The 25,375-nt window shown below is 35.8% G+C and overlaps 1 protein-coding gene across 1 annotated transcript in view; it reads right to left on the bottom strand.

The window, feature by feature from the left end:
- The window catches only part of mrc2 (mannose receptor, C-type 2), an 83,674-nt gene that overhangs the window by 36,663 nt on the left and 21,636 nt on the right, over positions 1 to 25,375 (bottom strand). The window contains exons 3-9 of the mRNA XM_030141707.1: positions 20,663 to 20,836; positions 19,587 to 19,751; positions 17,140 to 17,253; positions 15,119 to 15,262; positions 14,830 to 15,021; positions 13,756 to 13,910; positions 13,508 to 13,612 (exon numbers count right to left, since the gene is read on the bottom strand). Of these exons, the coding sequence (XP_029997567.1) occupies positions 13,508 to 13,612; positions 13,756 to 13,910; positions 14,830 to 15,021; positions 15,119 to 15,262; positions 17,140 to 17,253; positions 19,587 to 19,751; positions 20,663 to 20,836 (1,049 nt within the window). The remainder of the gene's footprint in view (positions 1 to 13,507; positions 13,613 to 13,755; positions 13,911 to 14,829; positions 15,022 to 15,118; positions 15,263 to 17,139; positions 17,254 to 19,586; positions 19,752 to 20,662; positions 20,837 to 25,375) is intronic.

The raw sequence follows: 25,375 nt of genomic DNA, 5'->3' as shown, positions 1-25,375 counted from the left end.
CAAAGAAACAAACACTCTTGAGTCATTCAGGACAAAAAAAACCCTCACAAACTTCAATGATTAATATTTATTTCTGCATTTTTATGCATAAACCTCTTAAAAAACTTCTGCTCTGCTCAAAACTACCAAACATTCAATGATTTTAAGGATTTTAAGTCTTTAAATGCCAGTTTAATTACTCAAAGTCACTGTTGTTGTTTATGAAAAATACACAAAAATGAGTCATCTTTCATATGCTAATGTTGGATTACAGGGCTGTTTTTTGTTAATTTGACTTGGATATATTAAAGATTAGCCTAAATATGGATTTAGGCATGGTTAGTTTTTGTGTAGTATCAGATTTAAAAGACAAAAATGTCCCATTAAGTCCAATCATAGCTACGCTTTTAATCTCAAAGCTGTTACAAATATAATCATGCATTCTGTAATTTTATTATTTCATTTTTGACAAAAATTGTTGAATTTGTCATTTTTATTGTTCATCACTAAAATCAATCAATGTTTATTGTTTGCCAATTCCTCTCATATATTGATTACATTGTACATATGTGTGCAGTGTTTTTAGCAACAGTCATTTGACCTCATTATTTGTTCAAAATTTTTGTATTGTTTGCATTTATTTATTTATTTATTTATTTATTTTTCAACTTTATTGAAAACATTTGAGTATACATTGTTTGCATTTATTTTGATATCTATGATGATGATGATGACTTCTTGTTTGGGGTGTGGCCTATTCTATCTATTCTAGTTCTACTCTGTCAGTGACCGGTTTGCTTTCTCTGTAAATGTAAATCCTTTCATCTGTAAAACCTGATGACGAGTTGAAACTTTGCCTAATACATTTCCAGGAGCTGCTCAAACTTTTTGCTTTTCCTCACCACCGTCCTCCGCCTCAGCTCCAACTTTTCATTCCGTATCTGACTTAACCACCATCATTTTAATGCCATTAGTCATAGAAGAGCAGGAAAGTGTGCACTACTTCCTTCTTTAGGCTTTCCATATTCACACATGGAAGGGCAGGGAGCTCCCAAATACAACTTGTGCAGACCAAATACTTAACTTTTGATGAAATCGGCCCTGACAGAACTCAAATAACTGCAATGAGGCGATTACGAATCAACTGTGACAGGTCGACTACAGATACATGAGCAGAGAAGGTCTCATCTGTTATACACACCTGGATGAGTAACAGCTGGAACTATAAAATCACTGGAAAGTTAGTTTTATAACAGAAAAGATTTGCAAAAAGCACATCTGCAGCCCTGACCTCTCCACACAAGTCATTCACAGTCTTTATCTCATTTGTGAATCAGAATCCAAGCCATGCATAATTTATGTACAGCGATCAATGATAAGAGAAAAAAAAAATTGTGTTGCCAGATAGAAAAGATAATTTTACAAGCCAAGAAAGTTGCAGTTTGTAGCAAAGATAGTAAAGAAACATCTAATTTTGTGGCTGAATGGATTGCATCTCTTCTACCAAAACACCTCCTGGCTTCACACATTTCACTTCAATCTTCAAGACTGAGGTGAAAAAGTATTAAAAGAGGTGAAATCACTACGGTCTGGTCATGTTGAAGCTGCAGAGACATCTACAGACTGAACTGATCACGGACAGAGACAGTCCTTTAACCCATAAAAACATAGTGCTACTTTTGTGTCAGTTCTCAAATGATTTTTTCTCTATATTTAACCTTTCCTGAGGGATTTATTGTCATTTACTGGAATATTATCAGTGTTGGGAATAACGGCGTTAAAAATAGCGGCATTACTAACGCCGTTATTGTTTTCCAGTAATGGCTAACCTAATGAATTACTATTTGAAATGCTACATCGCCGTTATCGTTACCGGCAGTGAAAGTGCATTACTATGCACTGATATCTAACAGCTGTTATCCATCCTGGCTCACTCAGCCAGGCGTAAGAGGTGTGACGTTCACGGACGAGTCGAGTCTTTTGAGCGGCTCTTTTCAGTGAACGATAAGAACCGATTCGCTGGGAGCCGTTCGTTTACGAGCAGTTCTTATATTCAAATTGCCCACGCTGCCTTCATGCTTCACCTGTGTGTCCATGAGTCTGAGTTGTCCATGCTACCTTCACCTGAACGCACCACACCCCATTCACTTGAACGCAGCTATGTGCACAGCTAATTTATGGGAGGAGTTATCAGTGAGAGTCCGACTGACTGGACTGGAGACATTTACAGCTGGATCAGAGAGGAGTGACTAAAAAAAGTGGAGCCGTGGGGTTAACTGGAGGAGCATCTTCTTCCTATAAATGCAGATATGCATTCATGTCGTGGAAAAGCCAGGCCCTGGTGGACCCCAGCCGGGCCCTGGTGGACCCCAGCCGGGCCCTGGTGGACCCCAGCCTCACCACAGTTATGGTATGAAGTACCTGTCTGCTGTGCTACTCTATAAAACTGGCCCGTGAAACACGCTCAAAAATCAGTTTCCTTTACATATTTGAAGGTTTTTCAAAAAAGTAACGCAATAATTACTTTCCCTGGTAACTAATTACATTTATGAAGGAGTAATTCCGTTACTAATTCAATTACTTTTTGGGAAAGTAACTAGTAACTTTAACTAATTACTTTTTTAAAGTAATTTGCACAACACTGAATATTATGCTCTGTATTTCCCATTTTTAAGTGAAAATTGGGTATTTTCCTGTATTTAATTTATTGATTATGTAGATGTTCATTAACCTTAGATTAAAGTTGAAGGTTAATACATGCAAAACAGAGAAAACTGAAGAAAAAGATTGTTTTTTTGTCATTTATCAAACTCCACGGGTTTTACTAGTGAGTCATTGTTGTAGAAGTTGACAGTGTCTCCATGGTAACTACAGAGCCTCTGAACATCCAAATGGCTCATATCTGATAACCATGAAAAGATGACAAACTGTATTTTACACCAATTATTTACATGCGTTGATAGGATTAGTGGATCAACAGGTATTTAATATTTTATATCAGTTTATATTTTGTTCGCCGGTGAATGTTTGGGTCTTTATGGGTTAACCAGAAGAACAGGTTGCACACGGTTGAGCCCATTTACATCCACACTAATACTCCGATCATTATGCAATTTCTGGAGTTATCACATTATTCAAGTGATCATGTAAACAGCATAAAGCAATGTTTTTCAACCTTGGGGTTGGGACCCACGTGGGGTCACCTGGAAGTCAAATGGGGTCGCCTGAAATTTCTAGTAATTGATAAAAATAAAAATAAAAACTTACAAATCAAAAATATATGTTGAGTTGACAGAGACAATCCCAATACTTAAAAGACATGACAAACTGTGAAGCTGAAACTGAAGCACTGTGGTACTGTTTATCCTTCAAAAGTTCATTGTGGTCAGTTTCAGATGCTGCAGCTCTTTCATAATTCATAGTTTGAGTTCTTGTTTGTTCAGTATTAATTGTCAGCCTTGTAAATCCAAGCTGGACTGACTGTACATATCCTGACCAAGGAAAATCAAATTCTCACTTTGTGCAGTAATCTACATCTGGCTTTTCTGCCTCTGTCCATAATAATATACATTATATAGACTAAATGTCATCTAAAATTAACGTTTAATTGCAACATAGTACAGCAAACTATTACATGATCAAAAACAAATACATTTTAGCAAAAAAAAAATAGGCTCCATTTTGAACGTCTGGGGTTGCCAGAAATTTATGATGTTAATATGGGGTCATGAGTAGGGCTGTAAGAAAACATCTGTTCTACAATATGTTGTGTTATTTCATTTCACAATACTGTATCGATATTGTAAAGTACTGTATCGATATTTTTAGGTATTTATTCAAATGCAGATATTGTGGAGGTTCATTTTGTTTTTTTGTTTATATTTTATTTATTTATTATTATTTAACACTCTTTTATTAAATAATGGTAGTTCCTTTGTTGGGATTGAACTAAAATAATGTTCTGATGCTAGTTCTGAACTAATAGAATATGAACATTTGAACAGGATCTGAAACTGTAATGTCTGTTAAACAGAATTTCAGTTTGAACACAGGAACATTTTGTGATATAGCATTAGATCCTGTTGTGATCAAATAAAAATGTGTTTAGTATTTGTGCATATTTCTGGTGTAATTCAATTCTTCAAGGAAATAATCATTTAAAAAAAAAAAGAAAGAAAAAATTGCCTTTTTAACAGTATCATGATATATCGTGATATATCGTATTGTGATCCTAGTATTGTGATTTGTATCGTATCGCCTGATTCTTGCCAATACACAGCCCTAGTCACGAGACAAAAAAGGTTGGGAACCACTGGATTAATGTGCTATGCTTTATCAGATAAGAGCAGGGAGCCGGTGTGAGGTCAGTAGGACTGGTTAACAGTGTTTGTGTTTCCAAATCCTGGCCTCGGAGTATTGGATGAGCTGGATTTACGTCCAGTGAGAGGGTAAGTTATGACATTTACAGTCAAAGGATTTGCTCCACACCTCAGATTTGGATTAAAAGCTCAATTGTCAAGTGCGTTACACATGCTTTCTGAATGACTTGCTCCTAGATATGTAGTCTGATGTTTCCCCACACTTCCATCTGTTCAGCAGATTCAACCCCAGACTAAACCAAGCCTAACACATTTGCAGGGTTGACCGATGACTCATACATTTGTTAATAATCTGATTTGACTGTAAACTCCAAACTTAGTCCGCACTTTTACCAACGATGTTATCCTGAATAAACAGAAAATGGCTGGTCCAGGCATGCAGAAGTAAGTCCTCCTTGGCCGTGGTCCGCCCTGCCAGCTCATGCACTGTTGTTGTGGACGTGTACAGGTGCACAGCCAACACACACGGGGTCAACAGGGGTGAGATTTTGCACGAGAGTGATGTTAAAGAGACAGTTGGTCTGCAGCTCTGTGTGAATAAGCCCGACCTCAGGCTTTCAGCTCGGCCACATTTTGGCATCTGCACAGAAACCTCAAAGAGCTCAGCTGCTGGAAAGGATCGATCACTGCAAACTCACATCTCTTTCACAATTTCTGCTTTCCCTTTTCCGTCTGAAAGTCACGAGATCGGGCCGTCACAGTTACATATTCAACAGCATACATATAGAGATTCACTGAAAAGCTTCATTTATTTTTGTTTTCATCACATTTTTGAATGAGATACATGAAAAAAATTGATTTATACTTTCAATATATTGAGAAAAACAGAACCAACAAAGTGGGATTTTCAGTATTTAAGGTAATCCAATAATGGATTTTTATAGTTCACAAAAACGGCACACATTTATCTCACTCTCTGCTTTTAACAGCCGACGTTGGGACATTTTTCATGATGTTCTCCTGTTTGATAAACTGCTTTTCTTTTCTTTTGTGTGATTTTTTCCTACTTTCCTCCTCCTCTTTTCCCTTCCTCCTACATGCGTTGTGTTGCCAAACCACCACTGTAAATAGAAAACTCCTCTTAATGTCTTGTTTGATTAAAATAACGCAAAATAGGGGGGATTTTTCTTGTATAAATCAAGCCTTAAAGTTGTAGAACTACTTTAGCGGTGAAATCCAAATGAATTTTTCACTACAGTTAATCTTTCCTAACTGTTTTATCAGGAGTTATTATAATATTTCCCTCTGCATTTTGCATTTTTCAGTGAAAATCAGGTATTTTCCTGTATTTCATTTACTGATCATGTAGATCTTCATAAAAGTTCCGAGTAAATTCAAAGGTTATTAAATCAAAAGAGAAAAAAAAACTGAAGAACACGGTAATTTTTCAGCAAATTATATCATTAACTGAACATAAAAACAACATTCTACAACCACTGTCATTTATCAAACTAAATGGGTTTTATTGGTAAAACACCATCATCTTCTGTAACACTGATTCACCAGTAAAACCCAAGTAGTTTGATAAATGACAGTGTTTGTAGACACTTATTGGTATGTTCAGTTAATGACGTACTTTGCTGAAAAAGTCACTTTTTCTCAGTTTTCCTCTGTTTTGATATAATAACCTTTGAATTTACTCTGAGCTCAAAATCATGTGTTGTCCTATATTCAATTCACTGATCATGTAAAGGTTCATAAAAGCTCAGAGTAAATTCAAAGTTTATAATATCAAAACAGAGAAAACTGAAGAAAAAGTGATTTTTTTCCTGCAAAATATATAATTTATACATCATTTATCAAACTACTAATATGCTCCCTACAGATCCTCTGAATGTCCAAGTGGGTCATATTTGATGTCCATGAAAAGATGAAAAACTGCATTTGAACTGAATAATTAAAATATATTGATAGTATTAGTGGTTGAAAAGTTAGTATATGTTTTAGATCAGTATGAGTTTGAGGGTTAAACACCTAAACAGGTTAAACTGTTAAACCTTGAAGATGATACAGCTAAATGTTTTGATTATAAAACTAGGAAGGATCATTTTATAATTATGTAATTGAGTTATTCAGACTATAAAGGTGTTATGGTATTTACTCAGTTATGGTTGGGTTGGAATTCTTTAAAAGATTCATGTAAATTGGTGGCTTCATTTTTAACTTAACCCTTTCATGCATGAATTGTGAGAACCTAAGTCAAGATTTATTTTTTGAGTATTTTTATTCCTCCTTAGCCATGAAAAAAACAATGTGATTGAGTTTTTTTTTTCCTATGGAGTTACAAAAATATCCATGCATTTGATTTTTGAAGTAAAGAAACGTGTTTAAAACCAAATATCAGAAAGTGATATGAAAACAATGAAATAAAAACATTTTTAATGCTGCTAATCTCACATTTTAACATATTTTAATGCTAGTAATTACCCACTTCATGGAGATAATATGCAAAAAACCCCTTTTTGTCTAACAAATAACAATTGATTTACACTCAAACATGTTCGTGCAGATCAGGTTTATCAAGAACAGCACAGTTACAGTAATGGTATGAATGTCAATGTATGGGATGATGCATAAGTGTCCACTGTGTCCGCTGATATGGAACTAAAACCACAAAACCCATTAATATACAAGAGAACAGCTGTAGAATAACTGTCCACTGTGGTGACCTATGCATGAAAGGGTTAAACCAATGTGTTTTTATTTTTATTTTTTAGTGTGTTTAGAATGAAGGTGTGTATTTCAGCTCCTGCAGCTTTAAATAAAAATAATGCTACATATGTGCTGAACTAAAAACATAATGTGCTGCGTACTTTTAATACCCCTCGGCCAAATATAGTGTAAGATTCTGTTGAAAGTTACTGCCCTATAATTTAGATGAGATTATCTTTATATAAAATTTATTACATACATACAGTCACAGAAAAAATGATTAGACCCACCCTTGTTTTCTTCAATTTCTTGTTCATTTTAATGTCAGGTATAACTAAAGGTACATTTGTTTGGACAAATATAATGATAACAACAAAAATAGCTCATAAGAGTTTAACTTAAGAGCTGATATCTATCCATTTTCCATGTTTTCTTAACAATAACCAAAATCACTCCAGTTCTTACATCAATATCTATAGCATTGTACTGCCAAAAACAGTGCTTTTAGGCATTCCATGTTTTTTTTTCTGTCTGTTTAAGTCACGTGATACACACAGGAGTTAGTACTCGATTGCATAACCATTGTTTTTGATGACTTTTGATGGTCTAATAATTTTTTCCACGACGCTCCTTGGAGAATCCTTCTGAAATGGTGCCAATAAAGGTGACACTGTGCAGACTTTTCACGCTTTAAGAAGCATAAATGAGTAATAGTGACAAATTAGTAATGCAATTCACATCTGTTAACTGGGAAAAATAATCTTTTATTTACCCAAAAGTTTTTGGTGACTTTTGATGGTCTAACAATTTTTTCCGTGACTGTATATATATTTGAAAGTACTCAATATTATAACTGCACAAAACCATTTGACCTTGAAAAAGTTGGCCAAGGTCACCTATTTTCTGTAGGCTTCTGCTCCATGCCAAGATGCATCCACAGTATAAATTTGGTGCAGATATCTCAATAAATTCCTCAGATAATGTGATTCTGTTGTTGAATGAACAGACAGACAGACAGATGACAAAATGATACGACGCTTTGGAAAATAGCGTCTGCCAAATGCATAAACATAAACATGATTCCAACACCCCTTTGGTCAGAAGTTGGTCGAGGGGTAAAAATCAAACCAAACTTGATATCCTGTACTGCAGGGGAGTCAAACTCATTTTGGTTCAGGGGCCATATTTAGCCCAATTTGATCTCAAGTGGGCCAGACCAGTAAAATAATGACTTAATAACCTATAAATAATGACAAATCCAAGTTTTTCTTTTTGTTTTAGTGAAAAAAAACCCCCCCAAAAAATAATTAAATTATGAAAATATTTACATTTTACAAAAAGATGTGAATAACCTGAAAAAACAGGAATTTCATTTGAAAAATTTGTGCAATTTTAACAATATTATGGCTCAACTTATTATTTATACATGTACATTACACACAGTGTTACATAAACATTTGGTAAAAGGCAGAATATTGTTAAAATTTTGGAGTTTGGAACTAAAATTTGAACAATTTCTACAATATTCCATCTCTTATTATGAACACAACTACAGATCACAGTGGATCCATAAATGCACAAAACATTTAGTAACAGGCAGAATATTGTTCAAATTGCACATTTTGGGTAGTTGATCTTTGTTTTTATTTATGTATTTATTTGCATTTTATTGTGAAAGAATAGTTTTGTAAATGTAAATATTTTCACAGTGTAATCTTATTTTTTTCACATTTTTTTCCACATAATTTTTCACAAAGAAAACTTGTAGTTGTCATTATTTATGGGTTATTGTGTTGTTGTTTTTACTGGAGATCTCATTGGTCTGTATGTGGAACCTGAACCAGAATGATTTGGACAACCTGGACTGTTCAGGTTAATTTTTGCACTTTCATCCTGTGGGCCGGAATGGAACCTTTGACGGGCCGAATTTGGCCCCCGGGCCGCATGTTTGACACCTGTGCTGTACTGGATTGAGTTTCCATTATCAGTTAATTGCCAGCTCAGGTCACCTTGACTTCAGAGATGTGTTTTGTTTGTCTTCAGTTAAACATGAGGCATATGTATCTGACGTCCTGATATTAACATCACTGTCATCTACCATCCACAGCAGTAAAATAATGAGTTACCGCTACAGTGAGTGAGTCAAATTACAGCCGTCTATACAATGCACAGTCCATTATTTTACTGGGTCGTGAACTCTGAGTCCGGCGGGGCAAACGCCACCACCGCCGCTGGTGTGAAGGAAAGTCACCGGATTAAGACGAACCTCGCCACCGCAGGCTCCTTCAGTCAGCGGGGGCCATGTCAAATGACCCCTGTCGCATTACCACCCATGACGCCTCGCTCCCCACGGAGACGGGCCAAGATTCATTACACCAAACAAATGGTCCGTCCATAGAGAGATCTTTGTTGGATGTAACAGCTGAGAATCAGCGCGGAGCTGGACCCCAGATCATTTACAGCATAAATCAGTGCTCAGTAAAATGAAGACACTGATGGAGGACGCAAAGACACACAGTGGCATCGAATTTAGTCTGAAAATGGGCAAATTTGCATATTTTATAGAAGAAAAATACTGAAAATACACAAAAACTGAACACATTTATCTCACCCTCTGCATTTAAGAGTCAGCTTGAGGACATTTTTAATGACTCTCTCTAATGTTCTCCAGTTTGATGAACTGCTTTTCTTTAGTTTTGTGTGATTTTTTTCTTACTTTCCTCACCTTCTTTTCCTTTCCTCCTATATGTGTTGTGCTGCCAAACCACCACTGTAAATAAAAACTCCTCTTTATGTCTTGCTTGGTTAAAATAAAGGCAAACTAGTGAGAATTTGCCTCTATAAATTAACCCTTTAATACAGAATGACTTTTGTGGTGACTTCCAAATGAATTTTTCTCTATATTTAATATTTCCTAACTGTTTTATCACCATTTATTATATTATTATTGTTTTTCTTTTGCATTTTTTTGTGAAAATTAGGTAATTTCCTATGTGTATAATTTACTGATCATATAGATCAGGGGTATCAAGCATGCGGCCCGGGGGCCAAAACCGGCCCACCAAAAGGTCCAATCTGGCCCGCAGGATAAATTTGCGAAGTGCAAAAATTACACTGACGATATTAACAATCAAGGATGTCAAACTCATTGTTGTTCAGGTTCCACACACAGACCAATATGATCTGAACTAAAATAATAGGATTATAACCTATAAATAGTGACAACTTCATTTTTCTAGGTTCAACTGGACTAGTTTTGCTGTTTTGAAGCAAAACTAGTCCAGTTGAACCTCAAAGAACTACAAAGAAGAGCAATGACCTGGACAAATGAGAAATTGTTCTTATTTTAGTTTCAAACTCCAAATTTTTAACAATATTATGCTTGCTACCAAATGTTTGTGTAACATTGTGTGTAATGCATATGTATAAATGATAAGTTGACACATAATATTGTTAAAACTGCACTGATTTTTCTTACAAATTTAAGTTTTTTCAGGTTATTCATATGTTTTTTGTTACAGGATAGTTTGTAAATGTAAATATTTTCATAATTTCATGTTTTTTATTGCACTAAAACAAAGAGAAAAAGTTGTCATTATTTTTAGGTTATGACACTATTACTTTTCTGGTCCAGCCCACTTGAGATCCAGTTGGGCTGAATGCGGCCCCTGGAAGAAATGAGTTTGACACCCCTGATGTAGATGTTCATGAAAGTTCACTGTAAATTCAAAGGGTATTATCTAAAAATTTCCAAAAACTTCCAAAAAATTTCCGATATTTAATTTAGATTTTCATGAAAATTTAAGTTCATTCAAAGGTTATTATATCAAAACAGACAAAATGGAAGATAAAGTGACTTTTTCAGCTAATTATATCATTAACTGAATGTAAAAACAAGCATCTGCAACCACTGTCATTTATCAGACTACATGGGTTTTACTGGTGAATCAATGCTGCAGAAAATGATGGCGTTTTACCAATAAAACCCAAGTAGTTTTACATTTTTTTTTTTTGTTTTTTTAAAATTTCATTTATTTCATTCATGGTTGTGCATTTCATCAGTAAACATTCAATAATAATCAAGTAAACAAACATGTACAAACCCATGCTCGAAAAGGAGCAGGATGAAGAAAATCACAAGAAAATGACAGTGGTTATTTACTGATACTTTATGTTAATGGTATATTTTGCTAAAAAAAACCCAAAAAAACAAAAACATGTTTTCCTTACTTTCTCTGTTTCATACAATAATCTTTAGATGCACTCCGGGCTTTTATGACCATTTACAGGATCAGTAAATTAAATACAGGAAAATACCTGATTTTCACTGAAAAATGCAGAGGATAATATTATAATAAACAGTGTTCAATCACTTAGGAAAAGTGTATTTCTTTGTACACTGCCACAAAAATAGTTGTAGTTAATTAAGGGATAAATACAGTAAACGGGGCATTTCTATCTCCAAAAAAACACAAAAACACTAGGATTATATTGAGCTTTTTGACAGTATTCATCACAGGTAGAAACACCTCAGGTATAAGATGCCTTAAATCTCACATGGATTGAATCATGAAGTGTAAAATCAGAGCCAGATGTAGATAGATCCTCCAGATGTGACTTAATTCACCGTGTGGGTACAAGTAACAGGCCTGGCAGTTGACGTTAAGGCTTGAAACTGAATTATCTTTAATACAATCTGCTATTTTTGGTGTTTTTTTTAGCCATGGAAAGCTGTTCTAACCTAAGGGGAGTGAGTGTGTGTCCATTGTTGATGTTTTGTGGGGTTTGTGGTAGCGGTCCAAGTCTTAGGGGAATGATTTTTGTTACAGTTGTGGACGGGGGCGGACTAGTGGACCGGCGGAAGGGTTACAGATGGAGGGGAGCTCTGGAGGATGGGGTCAAATGGTGAAGGAATCGCTGAAATATTTAGAATAACGCTGCAGCTGGAACGCAAGAGTCGGCGTTTGTACACATTTTTTCAGGCACTTTTCAAGCACTTTTAAGGGTCACTTTCCAATTTTTCCAGCACTGCACCTTATGGATACATGTATTTACAGAGAAACATATGCTCATGAATATTTTTTTTTACTTTTTAACACAATGATGTACATTGTATTATGCTATAAACATCTAACATTATGTTTCATAATAGCAAAAAGTTTAGAAATGAAAGGACAACACAAAGTTTTTTCCTCCCAAAAAATGGAAGCCACTTGGTGTTCTTTAGGAACACTCACACCGAGCCAAAGATTAAGATAAAAAATGTACTAAATGTCTAATTTTCTTTTTTGGCATAAAGTTTTATTTTTCTAAATGTATCACCTCTGTGTAAGTAGCTTTGGCTTAGGTTAATATTAAAAATAAATAAATAAATCAGATCACAGAGTTATAATTACAAGCACTTAAACTAAAATTCAAGCACTTTTCAGACCTTGAAAACACAACACTGAACTCTGATAATGCAATGTACATCGTTGTGATAAAAGGTGGAAAAAAAAAAAAAAAAATCATGAGTATATGTATTCCTGTAGATATGTATTTTACCCCAGTGATAAGGTGTTGTGCTGGAAAAATTCAAAAATGACCCTTAAAAGTGCTTGAATTTGACCTTAAAAATGTGTACAAACCCTGTATTATACTATAAACATCTAAAATTTTGTTTCATAATAGCAAAAAGCTTAGAAATTAAAGGAAAAAACAAAGTTTTTTTCTCAAAAAAATGGAAGCCACTTGGCGTTCTTCAGACACACTTACACCGAGACAAAGATTAAACTAAAATAAAAATATACCCGGAGTCGACCTGAGGACACCCGGGAATTTACATTTTTGACATAAAGTTTTATTTTTCAAAATGTATCACCTCACTGTAAGTAGCTTTGGCTTGAGTTAATATTAAAAATAAATAAATAAATCACATCACAGAGTTATAATTATAAGCACTTAAACTAAAATTCAAGCACTTTTCAGACCTTGAAAACACAACATTGAAATTCAAACATTTTCAAGGATTTCAAGCACTCATACCAACCCTGATAATGCAATGTACATCATTATGATAAAAAGTGAAAAAAAAAGAAAAAAGATATATATGTATATATATATACACACACACACACACACACACACACACACACACACACACACACACACACAATAATCATGAGTATATATATTCCTGTAGATATGTATTTTACCCCTGTGATAAGGTGTTGTGCTGGAAAAATTAGAAAATGACCCTAAAAAGTACTTGAATTTGACCTTAAAATGTGTATGAACCCTGTATTATGCTATAAACATCTAAAATTATGTTTCATAACAGCAAAAAATTTTGAATTTAAAGTACTTACTCTCACAACATTGAAATTCAAGCATTTTCAAAGATTTCAAGCATCCCTACGAACTCTGAAGAGTAGAAAAAGCAGGAATATGGAGAATAGAATGGTGTATTCTCTAAGAACATACATTGACAGATGGACTGAAAGTAAATGAGGCCGTACTTTTTTGCAGTCCTGGTGCTGTGGTTTCCCATCGCTCTTTGTTCCTGGTTTCTTACAGATGGAAGGCAGGGTCAGATTACAGGGGCTGTCATCCCACCGACTCTCCTACACATGTACGCACAGACCCAAACACAACCACAGAACACAGCTGTTAAACATACACAAACCCAGCACAGCCGCTGACACTCAGAGTCTGCGAGTGGGAGGGTCGGGGGTGGGGGTGGGGTCAAAGGTCAGGGGTCACTCACATGTCCCCACATGGACACGCAGTCCTCCTGGGTGTTGCGGAAGTTGTTGGGCTCAAACGGGTGCCAGTAGGTGAAGATGACGGGCGTGTGGTCGCTCCACTGGAAGTCCATCTGCATGTCGGTGTCATGGAGTCCGATCCACAGCTGGTCGATGTCTGACAGACGACAAATACAGAGGAGAATTCATGGAATGTGGTAAACAGAGTCATTATATTATGATAATAACACAGCTACAGTTGGTTCTCTTAATCGTGCTGTTGTTTGGTTCGTTTTATAGACGTTAGCGTAGGTCTTCTGTTGTTTTTTGTCCATTTTAGATCAGAAAGTTGGTGGTTTTCACCTTTTTTTGGTTATTTTACTTTTCTGGTTTGACTCCCCACTTGAGCTGCCGTGGTGGACGTTACAGGAAAATGAAAACACGACTTCACAGACTTATAAACAAAGGCAGATCCAGTCCTTAGTGCTGTTCAAATATGAGTGGACACGTAGCAAGACCTCGTATTGCACAATATTAGAGTGAAGTAATTGTGAATTTTTTCATGTTTCTTTCCTATTTTGTGTGTATTTATGTGTTTCTGTACTTGTTTCTGATCTGCACTGTTTCTTTAAAGCTTAATGTTTTTATCTGTTTTATCAGTTTGATCTGTGTTTTTGTTACCTCCGCCAAGGAGGTTATGTTTTTGCCGGCGTTGGTTTGTCTGTTTGTCTGTCTGTGTGTGTGCAAGATAACTCAAAAAGTTATGGATGGATATGGATGAAAATTTCAGGAAATGTTGATACTGGAACAAGGAACAAATGATTAAATTTTGGTGGTGATCAGGGGTGGGGGGTGGGGGGCACGGGGGCCCACTGATCTGCCTTGGTGGAGGTCTGCGCTCTCTGCGTGCTTTTCTAGAAAAGAGAGCGCAGGGCGAGGTCATTCCAGAGACCAGCGACGCCACAGCTTCAGAGGGATTTGAATTCTCACTGATCATACAACAGCTTATTTCAGATGCTGTCTTTTTCAGAATTATTAAAAAAAGGGAATATCAGTGTGCATGTAAACACAGTCAGAGATGTAGTGTTAAAAGTCACCTTTCTTTATGTTGCGCATGATGAACTCCAGCTCGGGCAGGGTGTGAATGCTGACCAGGTTAGCCTCCATCTTCTGGCAGGTTTTCTGAGCGACGTCCCAGTCCGTCTTCTCTGAGGTCAGCTTATAGCACCCAGCCTGAAACGCCTGCCAGCCCACATCGCACTCATACTTCTCATCATCGGTCCATGAATCTGTGGGAGCCGACAGATAAAACCATCACATTCTGGACTCCAGTCCCGTTACAGGTGTTTTAATGACCTGGACTGATGCTGCTTCATGTGCACTGACCTGTGGTGAAAGGGTCTAAGGTGGCGTTGGGTCTCTTCTTACAGACGTATGGGAGAGCCACGGAACAGTCTCGGTTCTGCCAACGGCCCGATGACTCAGTTCTGATCACAGCGCAGTTTTCCTCCTCAGCGTGGTTTGGCTGGTCTGGACTCAGAGAGTTAAAAAAAAAAAAAAAAGAAACATCTCTCATGACAAGGTGCTCTTCTTCAAGGCACTTAACCTGAAAATACTCCACATCAGGGCTGTCAGACTCATTTTAGTTCAGGGGTCAAATAGAGCCCAGTATAATCTGAAGTGGGGTGGACCAGTAAAATAAGAACAGTGAAAAAAGTACAATTACATTATGAAAATGTTCATATCTACAAATTTTCCTTAAATAACATGAACAACCAGAAATGAATTAAGAAAAATAAATACAATTTTAACAAACTTCTGCCTCAGTTTATTATTTACATATGTGCATTAGAACTAACATTTCAATTACAAATACACAAAACATTTGGTAAGAGGCAGAATATTGTTAAAATTACACTTATTTCTCTTAAGACATTTCATGTTGTTCATATTTGTTCAGGTTATTCACATTTATTGTAAAAAGATATTTACCCCGCCCCCCCAAGGAGAAGCAAGGGGTATGGTTTTTGGTTCAGTTTGTGTGTTTCTTTGTTAACACTCCAGCAGCTAAACCATTGGTTGAATTCATACCAAATTGGGTTTATAGTTTGCAAGTGATCCCGAATTGATCTGAATATATTTGGGGAAAATTGGGTTAAAGTTCAAATTTTTATGAAGTTTTAAACCCCCCCCCCACCTCCCATTTATTTATAATGGGCAAAATTTCACATGTCTGTAGCAGCAAAACTATTGCTTGAATTCATACCAAATTGGGTTTATAGATTCCCAGTGACCCAGAATAGATGTGATTACATTTTGGGAAAAGTAGGTCAAAGTTGAAATTTTTAATTAATTTTTTCAATCTTTTTTTCCCTCCCATTTACTAACAATGGTTGAAATTTCAAATTTCTATAAAACCTTCACTTTTGTTTTAATTTACTTCAAACTTAGCAAATATATAGAGGCAATTGATATGCTGACATCAGCACATGCATAGACATGATGACATCAGCTGGATCGATGCCAAAATAAGATATCATATGTGTGAGGGGCGGGGTCTGTTGTGCCTGACACCACTTGTTCCACATTGTTCCAATGATCTGATATAAAAATTCAAATTCAAATTCTAAACTTTGCTTTTGTTACAAAAAATGTTCCATGTGCACTAACAGTCAAAGTGATGCCGAATGAAAAGGACAAATTTAACCAAAATGTCCGTAGTTGATACATAAGGGTTGAATATTACATAGATTTTATTATTATGTCATTATTCTGAACCGTGCTTATGTCGAGGCGTCGAGGCCACTTGTTTATAAATGTAAACATTTGCAGTTTTCATTATTTATAGGTTATGCTAATATTCTACTGGTCTTATTCACTTCAGATCATCTGTATGTGGAACCTGAACTAAAATGATTTTGACACCATCAATTGTTAATATCTTCGTACCATTTTTGTATTTCACCCTGTTGCAGCTACACAGGTGCATAAAACCAACGCACCTGTCCAGCAGTCCTGCAGCTGTTTTCTAGGAATGACTTACCTGCGGGGGCGTGGTTATTCTACAAAAGTTTGTTCATTGAGTTTTCATATGTGTATGTATGTGTATGTGCAAAAAGCAAAGAAAAAAGAATAGAGACGAAACTCAACTCTCTGTCTTCTTTAAAACAAAGAATGCCATGCAAAACACCCCAAATTCATCCCATGGGCCGGATTGGACCCTTTGGCGGGCCAATTTTGGCCCACAGGGCGTAGGTTTGGCACCTGTGCTCTATGCGGTCATCAGTAAAACACTGTGGTTTCACTGGAATGGGATCAAGTATTTGAACTCAGAGCAGAAATAACTGATTCTACATACTTAGAGCTGAAAAAAGACTGAAGATGTGAGGCTGTTTTTGCAGTCTGACCTGGCTCCCAGTTGAGATATTTGAGCGGTGAGGAGTCTGCCCACTGCCAGCCCCCATTGATGTCCAGGTCATTGAGGCCAATCCACAAAGCAGCGCTGTAGCCGGTCAGCAAACCTGGAACGACACAACAACAGCAGCAAAATATAACAGCGGCAAAAACCACCCACGGTAACAACACAAGACAAAAGCTGAGCCAGTGTTTCCATTTAACATTTAGTTGGGCATTATTTCCACTGACAAGATGGAAGAATAGTTACATAAGGATTCTGAGAATGGCATAATAATAGCAACAGGGTCACTGCATCCTAAAATCAATTCTTCCTGTTTGGAAAATCAATAAAAACTGCAAAGTCTGTGTTAGAAAATAAGAGGCACGGCTTGAAAACTAAAAACTTACTGAATGTGTTTTATTCACTTATGGGCATGCACCTGCAGAATGTCATGGCATTTTAACAAAGAAACACTTAAAAAAAAACAACTCTTAGTAACTTGCAAAGGTTATATTAAGATGAAATTGAAGTTTCATCTACATTCACTAAAAGTACAGGACAAATTTTACAGAGCGAGGTTATATCAGGCTGTAAACAGTGTAAGTAGAATAAAAATAAACATTTTTCATCATAGGAATTGTGAAAGATAAGGAATAAAATACATAAATACAGCTAAGAAGAAAGTAATAAAACCAAAGAAAAGCACGATAACATCCAAAAGATTCATCTATATCAGATACTAAACTGGAGTGTATTCACTGCTTTTTTATTTATTTCCGTGGTGTTGATTTATTCATCCCTGTTCAAGGACACCAGCACTTTTTGTGTAGAACTTTACTGAATTCTAAAGTTAAACCAACTTGTTTCGGTTTGTATCCTTCACATTATTTTACAATGCACTTTTGGTTCTTTTACACAACAGGTCTTTTTATTTGTAAGTTCATGATTCACAGCGTTGTAGGAAAAGGTTTAAATACATTGTTTTTACACTGAAAATAATCTTCTGTGCACTTGTTATAGATCTGTGCATGGGTTTTGAAGTAGATTACGTCTAATATAGGTATCCTGTCCTTTATTTCTACAAATTTAAGCTTGTTCCACAGTGCGTCCGAGTTGTTATTTTTGCTTAGTAAGATTCCCAAATGAGTGAATTGACCCGAAGTACCCGAGCATCTCAATTCTCTGAACACAAAGGAAAGGAGCTACGATGCTTCCTTTAATGTCTCCTTAAGCATAGGATGCACTGGACAGAATGCCGTCCCATAATTCACTGCAGCTGCAACATCGGTCAAAAAACTCATAATTAACATAACAAACAAGATGCACATTGTCATCATTTTGTCTTAAATGCTGATGTGTTTTATACTTTTAGCTATTGCTGGTGTAAAATGTGAAGTTAAGTTTGTTTCAATTTCTTAATTTTACTAAAACTAAACAGTGAACTTCAGCTAGAGGAAGTGTATGTGTGGGTTGAAATGTTATTATAAATGTAGGCAGATGATGTTTTTAACTCACCAAGTTAATTTAAGAAAGATAACATGTAGGCTGGTAGATTTAGGACATAATGTATATATTTATGGTTGTCTTGCGTAGATTTTTTTTTTTTAATATGATTGTACTGATTTGATTAGTTTGCAGGAGCCTATCCCAGTTCATAGCATAGAATAGAATAGAATAGAATAGAATAGAATAGAATAGAATGGGTCTTTATTGTCATTATTGTTAGCAGCTTTTTTTCTGTTTGGCAGCAGATCTTAAAGTGCAAAAAGAAAGACTGTACATAAAAAATTATATATACTTAAATTATATTATAATATAATAATATAATATAATAATTATAATTATATTTCTTTTATATATACATACATACATACATACATATATATATATATATATATATATATATATATATATATATATATATATATATATATATATATATATATAATACTTAAAATATATACAAAAACAATATACAAAACTACAAAAAAATACTAAAAAATACCAAAGGCAAATTCTGCATCTCAGATAGAAAAAAATGACGTACAGAGATAAACAATCATTCTTATTGCTGACAGTTTTTGTTTTCTTTGCTGATACATAGTTTTAAAGCAGCTCTGGATCTTCTCACACTGATAAAGAGAAACAAAATATACTGTAAATACATCAGAAAAATCAGTATAAAGGAGTTCACTAAAGTGAGTTTAGGATGACTTGTATTTTGCTTTATTATCTACACTTATTTAATCATTTAGTTTGGTAATATTTTGTCTCACCTGCAGAGTTTATTGGATTTTTTACTTTTGTTTCTCTGGCTTATCTTTTTACTGTGCAAATAAATAAGTAAACTAATGTGTAATAGCAGGCAAGGACAGCGAGAAGATGATGATATGTGTGTGTTTATGTTCCAGATGACTGCGTACGTGGATGCACATGCGTGTAATTTGGCGTTTTTACCGTTGATGTAGGTCTGCTCGTGCAGCTTAGTGATGCTCAGCAGGTCTGCCCCCTGCTGCTGACAACTGATCCGAGCCTCACTCCAGGAGAGGGTCGCCTGGAAGTTAAACTGATAACAGCTGTCCGTGAAGGGGTCGGTGTCCCAGAACGTCTCACAGCCTTTACCTTTGAGATAAGACGACAGTTAGACCCAGTGTCGGGAGTAATAAGTTACAAAAGTAATGCATTACAGCAAAGGTGTCAAACTCATTTTAGTTTAGGGGCCACTTTCACCCTAATATGACCTCAAGTGGGCCGGACCAGTAAAATAATAACAGTGAAAAAAGTAAAATTACATTATGATAATGTTTACATCTACAACGTTTCCTTAAAAATCTGAATAACATGAACAACTTGAAATGTCTTAAGAAGAAAAAAAGTGCAATTTTAACAATATTCTGCCTCAGTTTATCATTTACACATGTGCGTTACAACTTACGTTACAATTACAAATACACAAAACATATAGTACCAAGTATAATATTGGTAAAATTGCATTTACTTCTCTTTAGACATTTCCGGTAGTTCATATTTGTTCAGGTTATTCACATTTTTTGTTAAAGGATAGTTTGTTAATGTGAACATTTTCATGTAATTTTATTTTTTTTCACTAAAACAAAGATAAAATCTGCAGTTGTCATTATTTATAAGTTATTATGATACTCTTTTACTGACCTGATCTAATTGAGATCTAATTGGTCTGTATGTGGAACATGAATTAAAATGATTTTTACACCATTGATTATTAATATCTTCAGTATAATTTTTGCATTTCACTAATTCATCCTATGGGCTGGACTGGACCATTTGGTGGGCCAGATTTTGCTCCCGGGCTGCATGTTTGACACCTGTGTTGTGAGGTAAGGAATTACTTATAAATAACAGTAACTAGTAATCTGTAATGGATTACAGTTTGGAAGTAACTAGCACAACACTGGTTAGGCCCAAGGAAGACTGCAGGAGGAAACTAAAGTGACGTGTAATGGATGAGGGGAAACTGTGGTGAAGCTCAGTGGATGAGAAAAGGCCTGACTCACTCTTAACGGGACAAAACCCCCAGCGTTCGTCTTTGCCGTAGTCGTAGGTGGTGGCGCACCACAGGTGAAGGTCCTCACGGCCGATGCTGGTGCAGTTGTGGAACCACTGGCCGTCGTAGAGGAAGGGCAGGTAGCAGGGACGGCCGTGAGAGTTCCCCTGGATTGTGTAGATCTCTGGAAATGCAAACAGAGGAGAGGCTGTAAATCCCTGCAAATGCCTGAGACCGGCCTTGCATGTGCCTTCAGAAGTCACGACTGTGAAAAAATGTGTTTGCTTTCTTAGTAACTTGTAAAATCAAACCTGTGGTAAAACCAGAGGATGATGTTACAGTTAAAACAGGAAGGAGGAGGCGTAATAAAATAAAAATCAGCAGGTTATTGAGACCATTAAGTCTCTTATTATGAACTATGAAACAAATAAAAATGTTCCCAAGTTGGGTCTTTAAAGTCCCTCCACATAAAAACTAGTACTTATCTATATTATTTATTAAATTATTCACTTAGGATCCACATTAGTTATAACTGCAGTAACGACTATTCTTCCTCGAGTCCGTACAAAAACAAACAGGACATTGTTCATCCATCACTGGGAGGTTTGAGTTTTACTGATCACACTTTGAGGATTTGTTCACATTCATCTGCTCAATGTCTGTCTATTTTCACCACAAAACTGAATTTAAAAGCACAGATCTAGGCAAAGCAAGGTTATTTTTATAGCACAATTCATTCATATTCAAAGTGCTTTACAAAAATAAAAGACAACTAATAAGTACATAGACAAGAATAAAGATTAAAAACAGAACAGAATTTGAAATAAAATGTTACAACAAGATAATAGTGCAGATAAATCCATTTCAGTTGGTATATGCAGAGCGAATAAGAAATGTTTTCAGCTTGGACTTAACCCATAAAGACCCAGTGTGACTTTTGTGTCCGTTCCCAAATTATTTTTTCTCTCTATTTAACCTTTTATTATATAATTTATCACCATTTATTGTAATATTATCCTCTGCATTTTACATTTTTTCAGTGAATATCTAGTATTTTCTTATATTTAATTCAAAGATCATGTAGATCTTCATAAAAGCTCAGATTAAAGTTGAGAGTTATTATATCCGAAACAGAGAGAACTGAAGAAAAACTTTTTAAGCAAATCTATCAATAACTGAACGTAAACCCAATGTGTCCATCCACTGTCATTGATCCAGCTCCATGGGTTTTACTGGTGAATCAATGTTGTAGAAGATGACAGTGTTTCCACGTTCACTACGGAGCCTCTGAACGTCCAAATGGGTCATATCTGATGACCAAGAAAAGACAAAAAACTGTATTTTACCCCAATTATTTACATAGATTGACAGGATTAGTGGATCAGAAGTTATTAAACCGTTTAGACCAGTAGATGCATTTAGTCGCCAGTGGATGTTTGGGTCTTTATGGGTTAAACACTGTCAGAGTTGAGTCTTGTCCAATATCATCATATATCACATATACAGGGTGAGGAAGCAAAATTTACAATGAACATTTAGTTGTTTTTTCTCAGCAGGCACTACGTCAATTGTTTTGAAACCAAACATATATTGATGTCATAATCATACCTAACACTATTATCCATACCTTTTCAGAAACTTTTGCCCATATGAGTAATCAGGAAAGCAAACGTCAAAGAGTGTGTGATTTGCTGAATGCACTCGTCACACCAAAGGAGATTTCAAAAATAGTTGGAGTGTCCATAAAGACTGTTTATAATGGAAAGAAGAGAATGACTATGAGCAAAACTATTACGAGAAAGTCTGGAAGATACTATTAAAGAAGAATGGGAGAAGTCGTCACCCGAATATTTGAGGAACACTTGTGCAAGTTTCAGGAAGCGTGTGAAGGCAGTTATTGAGAAAGAAGGAGGACACATAGAATAAAAACATTTTCTATTATGTCAATTTTCTTGTGGCAAATAAATTCTCATGACTTTCAATAAACTAATTGGTCATACACTGTCTTTCAATCCCTGCCTCAAAATATTGTAAATTTTGCTTCCCCATCCTGTATAATATCAATATCATACCATTTTTCCAGATTTTGGCTGCATGAACCTGAATCGGTGCTTCTCCCTGTTTAGTCTACCAATGGGATTTATATTAGAAAAACGTTGGCGATCTACGGTAATTTTGTAAGTGTGATGTGGAACCCTATATCCATCAGTCCATAAAGACTGAAAGTGGAAACATCTGGCATCCAGATACTTTAGATATTAACAATATTTGCATATTGAGAGATCGCAATTTTTTCATTTCATGCAGAGAAGACGCAAATTCATGCATTTTTATGGAAAAAGCATTAAACTCATATTATCATTCCATGCAGAGTATTCTTACAGTGACTTCTATTATGACTGAAGGGAGTCTGAAAGAGTTCACAAGTGCATTTCGAACCGTTTTAACTAATCATTTGAACAGATAAATCACTTCTGATTCCTTCCCCGAGCTCTTTTTCTTCCTCGTACGATGTGAAGAAAAGGGCAACAGTGTGAGTGTGTACTTTTCCCAAAACACGATTAGGCCAATGGAAAGTAGGGCAGACATGTTAAACCGGAGAGGAAAGATTTCTGAAGCTCCAGCGCTGGATGACGGGCTGCAGAGGAGCTGCTCCTCGGCTGACTAATGTCAGAGGCATTTGTCTCCAGCAGCGAGTTGACTTCACAGGCAAACTTGTGAAGATCAGCACTTGAAAGCTAAAAATGTCAATGCACCCAATTCCTTTGCCACAAGAAAGTAAGAGACTCGGGAGAAGGAGGATGAAGAGGGACGTAAAGGGAGATTTTGTGGTCTTACATTTATGGCAGATCTGGTTTTAATTGCCGTCAAGCAGAGTCTGTTAACTACAGACTTGCACGGCTGACTGAGAAAGCAGTGCAGTTTATGAACGAGCTGCTGTGACATGCGATACTTGTTCGACCTGCCCCGACAGCGGAAGTGGGCTTTAACTGCAAACCACCTCGGTAAGATTTAATCTGGACCGAAAACTATATGTAAATATAAATATACTTGAGGGCAACAACAATTCTGTGTGTTTACTGAGGTTTACAAACACGGGCGCTGTTTTCCTTGGCGTTCCGAGTGGCACGGGGCCAAAGAGGGTCCCGACCAGCAGCGATTCACTCCATCTGTTTGATCAAATACAGCTGTGGCATCCACAACAGTAAACCTATCTGCCACACTGAGGCAGCACAACACATGGAGAGGACAGAAGAGGAAGATCTGGAGGAGCACAGGTGAACGGCTGGAAAGAACCTGCATCCATGATTCATGAAGGGATGCAACATCTATGAGCTCATTTACATCAACTAAGGATTATTCACCTCAAAAATAAGAGGATTTCTGAATAAATATCTACTGTAGGCCAAGGTTATGATCGTTAACGAAAACTAATGAAATGAGGAAAACTAGAATTGAAAAAACATTTTTGTTAACTGAAATAAATAAAAACTATCATTAAAAGAAAAAACGATAACTAACTGAAACTGTATTGTGAGTTTACAAAACTAAAACATAAAAATTATGGATAAAATTCCCTTCGTTTTCGTCTTTGTCAATGTTGGACTGATACAAAAGCGATTTATTTCACTCTAGCAATTTTAGCTGGTGGCACCATACGACATTTCACGGTCCGTCACTTGTCGTCACTTGTCGTTTGGAGTCGTCTTTTGGTCCCCACTCTACCTGGAAACATGGAGACTAAAGTTGGGAGAAAGCAGCAGAGTCCTGTCTGGGATTTATTTGAATATGACGGAGAAGAAGATAAAACATATGAAAAAATCTAAAGTAAAACTAAGCATTTAGAATAAAAATGGAAACTAATAAAAACTAGAAGACCTGCTCTAAAAATGAATTAAAACTAACTGAATTAGAGAAAAAAAAAGTCAAAACTAAATAAAACTAAACCATAATTAAAAATCCAAAACTATTATAACCTTGCTTTAGACCTCTACTATGATGAAACTCTGCTGCTAAGTTGCTAAAATAACAACATTTGGGTGTAAAAAAACAAGTTAAGTGGAGTGAATACAAAACTAGATGAGAAAGTGTATTTTTTTGGCCTTTTAACTTTATTCTGCACAGAAATCTTGTATTTTGAATGAAAATGAAATATATCTTACGATTTTTCTCGTTTATGACACATAACACATGTTTTTTTTTTTAGATTTACTTTAATATTTCTTGTTTTGACTTATTCTGTTTTTAGTAAAGTCAATGATAGGTAATTTTCTGACACTGTCTTGATTGACTGGAACTCTCTACACCAGGGGTCTCAAACATGTGGCCCGGGGGCCAAATGCGGCCAAAGGTTCCAATCTGGCCCGTGGGATGAATTTGCAAAGTGCAAAAATTCTACTATCAAGGCTGTTGAACTAATTTTAGCTCAGGTTCCACATACAGACCAATATAATCTCAAGTAAAATAATAGCATAATAACCTACAAAAAATATTGACTCCATATTTTCTTCTCGGTTTGATGTGAAAAAAACAAAACTAAAAAACATTACATTATGTCTGAAAATAATGACAGCTTCAAATTTCTGTCTTTGTTTTAGTGCAAAAAATAACATTAAATTCTGAAAATATTTACATTTACAAACTATCCTTTAACAACAAAATGTGAATAACCTAAACAAATATGAACAACTTGAACTGTCTAAAGAAATTTAAGCACAATTTT

Source organism: Sphaeramia orbicularis, chromosome 8 (assembly GCF_902148855.1).
Source record: "Sphaeramia orbicularis chromosome 8, fSphaOr1.1, whole genome shotgun sequence".
Taxonomy (NCBI): Eukaryota; Metazoa; Chordata; class Actinopteri; order Kurtiformes; family Apogonidae; genus Sphaeramia; species Sphaeramia orbicularis.
Note: the sequence above shows the minus strand (reverse complement) of the source record. Positions and strands in the feature narration are given on the sequence as shown.